This window comes from Amblyomma americanum, chromosome 4 (genome assembly GCF_052857255.1).
Source record: "Amblyomma americanum isolate KBUSLIRL-KWMA chromosome 4, ASM5285725v1, whole genome shotgun sequence".
Classification (NCBI taxonomy): Eukaryota; Metazoa; Arthropoda; class Arachnida; order Ixodida; family Ixodidae; genus Amblyomma; species Amblyomma americanum.
In genome coordinates, this window is record NC_135500.1 from 97189979 (window position 1) to 97193115 (window position 3137).

At 46.2% G+C, this 3137-nt stretch overlaps 1 protein-coding gene across 1 annotated transcript; it reads right to left on the reverse strand.

The window, feature by feature from the left end:
- Positions 1–460: 460 nt before the first annotated feature.
- On the reverse strand, positions 461–1804 carry LOC144129691 (uncharacterized). Its single transcript, XM_077663791.1, has 2 exons — positions 1351–1804; positions 461–492 (listed from the first exon to the last, which is right to left on the reverse strand). The coding sequence occupies exons 1-2, from the start codon at positions 1802–1804 to the stop codon at positions 461–463; spliced, it is 486 nt and encodes a 161-aa protein (XP_077519917.1).
- Positions 1805–3137: the final 1333 nt, after the last annotated feature.

The window sequence follows — 3137 nt, forward strand, 5'->3', positions numbered from 1 at the left end:
GGACAGCATTGGCAGCATATTTAGCAGTTGAGAGTGAGTGTACACAAAGTATCCAACTGGGATGTTACACGACTTGAGGGAAGACCAAAAACAAAATAGGGAGAAACTCAAAACAAGTGAAAGCTTGTGGACGTTTCCTGTTTTGCGTGCACGTGTTTTATTTTTCACTGAACTGGATTCAATCCCGAGAGTTTCGATCAGCAGCTGAACGCCAAAGCTGCTGAGCCACCGCAGCGGGTCGCGGCGTTGCGACGTTGGGAAGCATCGAAAAAAGGTGCCACCAGGATGCACGGTGCCCGAGCTTTCATACAATGGCGCAGTGCCAAAGAACTCCGCCGAGACCGAAGCCCGATAGAGTGAAAATCAATAGCCGGGCCATGAAGCAGAACCTTTCCTTTTCCATATGCTACCTCCAGAATGTTTATTTCAGAACGCATTAAAAATTTGCAAGATTATTCAATTAGGGGTCCCGTAGCTTGGAATTGGGACCTCCTGCAGTTAGTAAAAACGGAAGATCTATAAAACATACTGCACAAAATTGGCAGATTTAAGTAGACAATGCTATACTGGATCTAGACGTGTATATGACCGGAACATAAATGCCACAGGTTAGAGTACAAATTCGGAAAAGAAAACGAAAAAAAATATTTGTCACTTCATGGCAAGAGTTAGCGTATTACAAATGAATTGAGAAATTGTTAGTTGTAATCCCCGCGGATCGTAACAGAAGTTAAGTCAACGCTTACTGCGAATTTCTTACTATTTTAACGAGAAAATGTTCACGCATTGTTACCAACGTGACTTTGTTACTCTGAACAGCAGAAGAAAATAGAGACGCTTGAAATCCGTTTAACGTCAGCTTCTAAGACCACATCTGGGAATACACACAAAATAAACAAGAGTTGAGCGGAAGCCTCAGTCCGCTAGCCAACGTTTTCACAACAGGACCTCTTTTCGAGAGTGTTTTCATAGCGGCGCAAATAACCCGTTTTCAACATAAGCCGTCTTCTGCGTGCATCTGTTAGGCTTCGTCGTAGAAAATTAATCTGAGAAAACGGACTTGCCGTTGAAGTGCAATGAAGGCAACGTGCGACGTACAGCCATTGTGAAGGCAACGTGCGGCCATTGTGAGCGTGTGTGTTTGCGATGACCAGCTGCAGGAGTCGCATTTGGGGAAGACGACAGACCTACTGCCGACGTAACGGAAAAAGGATGTCACGTAACAGCCAGGAGAGGGTGCCCCCACGCCATTAGCTATAGCGTCTTCAGCTCTTGCTGAGTTGATGAAGAGGTAACACGCCTCTTCAACTTTTTCGAAAAATCTCTCCCTTGTCGACTGCGCTATGGCACCGTACTGCTTAGTGACGAGAACTTCCACGTTGCTCTTTTCGTAGTGGCTCTTGTTGAAGCTGGAGGTGTCGTTGATGAAGCCGGACACAACTTCAGCTCGCAATTCCTCCACAACGCTCCTGTAGCTCATCCAGTCGTGGAATTCGAGCAGGTTTATGTTGCTTCTGCCATCGACTAGGTGGCTGTTGAAGCTGGTGCTAACTACAGACTCCAAGAACCTTTGGAATCTGTAGAGGTGGCCAAGAACCCGGTTTGAACGATAAGTGTTCTTGTGACATCCCTTTGCCATGAAGTCCGGGTATTCTCGGGGCCTTTCGTGTTTCTCCAACATGGCGGCCACCCCGGTCTTCGCAAAGACTAGGCAGGTGGAGAATTTGGCCGTTATGGAGAGACACTGTTTCGAGAACACGCCGTCCTTAAGCTTGTCTGCCATTGCTAGGTGCGCGTTGGACATGACGCCAACGTTTTCGTTCTTGATGTAGTCCGAGATGAATTTCGTCATTCCATCGACCTGGAAGGAGTACAAGATAAAGTTGGTATCAATACCCAATTTCAGCCGCTGGAACGGAATAATGAGTAGAACCGGAAGAAGTAAATGTTAGCATCCACTCCTGCAACTTGCATGTAAATTAATATTACAGTTCGTAGGAAGCAGTCGTAGTTGGCTTCGGTGCATTTTATTTGAATCCAATAGTTAAATAAGAGCCATCTTTTTCGTAATTACCAGACTCAGTTCAGAACGCTGCTGTTGAACCTTTTGTCCGTAAATCATGGGCTCTTGGTTAGGTCCCGGAAAGAACAGATTCCTCTCCCAAATGACAATGTACTCGTCTCCATCCAAGTCGGAACCTGCAAAAAGATGGTATTTAATATGTACGCAGCGACACTAGCTATCGAAATGGAGTTGGTGGCTTCTGTATTTCAATTCTCTTCATCATGGGCGTTTCCCCATATTCCCTCCATCTCTTATTACCAAGAGCCTGTGCTCCGGAGCCCAGTGACGAGCTCGGAAGAGAGACAGGAGCAATCGACTGAATATGGCTCTGCCGTGCCTTTTTTTATCTGCGGTAGATGACGTAGCTGGAAGCTGTCGGGCGATACTGATGGCCAGTCGATGTAAGGGTCAGGCCACAAAAAAACTGAAACGAAGGCTCGGAACTTTGTATACAAGCCAGCAACGCAAAATGCTCAAAGTGCGGCAACGCAAGGAGCTCATTTACCGAGGAAAGCATTGCACTGCAATTGAGTTTTTACACGCTCAGATATCGAAGTAGTTCACTCTCAAATAATTAGTATACACAATCCAGAACGACCACACCCCTCGCTGGTGTAGCAGAAAGCCTTCTAGTTTGCTGGCGATTACAGACATCGTTTTGAGAAAAATGGCGAGAAGTGCGGGTAATGCGCATTGAAGTGTAATTCCCGATGCATTACTAGCATTGCAGAAGCAGCAGCAGAACTTTTTCTCGTGGACAAACCGAATGCTTGCTTTCATACAGGAGCTACCTGCATACGTGACTGATTACAGGGTTACAAGTTTTCGGTATTCTGGTCTCCAGCACAGGGCAAGCCCTAGGCATCACAGCGCGCTTGTTTAGGAAAGTAAAACGCATGGTAACGATGTATGCGATACCCGCGCAGTAAACACAGCCACGTACTTTTCTATAGAATTACTTTACTTTTTTTGTAGAACCGTACACCTAGCGGAGGTACTAATGACCGAATATACCTGCCAGCTTCCGCATACTTGACAACACAGAATTGAAGTATAGGCAGTCCGCAGTGCC

Excerpts from the sequence above, each read along its gene's own strand:
- LOC144129691 (XM_077663791.1), bottom strand. The coding sequence starts at position 1,804 with ATGTCCAACGCGCACCTAGCAATGGCAGACAAGCTTAAGGACGGCGTG. Across the intron at positions 493-1,350 it reads TCTCGTCACTAAGCAGTACG|GAGGTCCCAATTCCAAGCTA; the intron begins GTGCCATAGCGC and ends TACTAACTGCAG.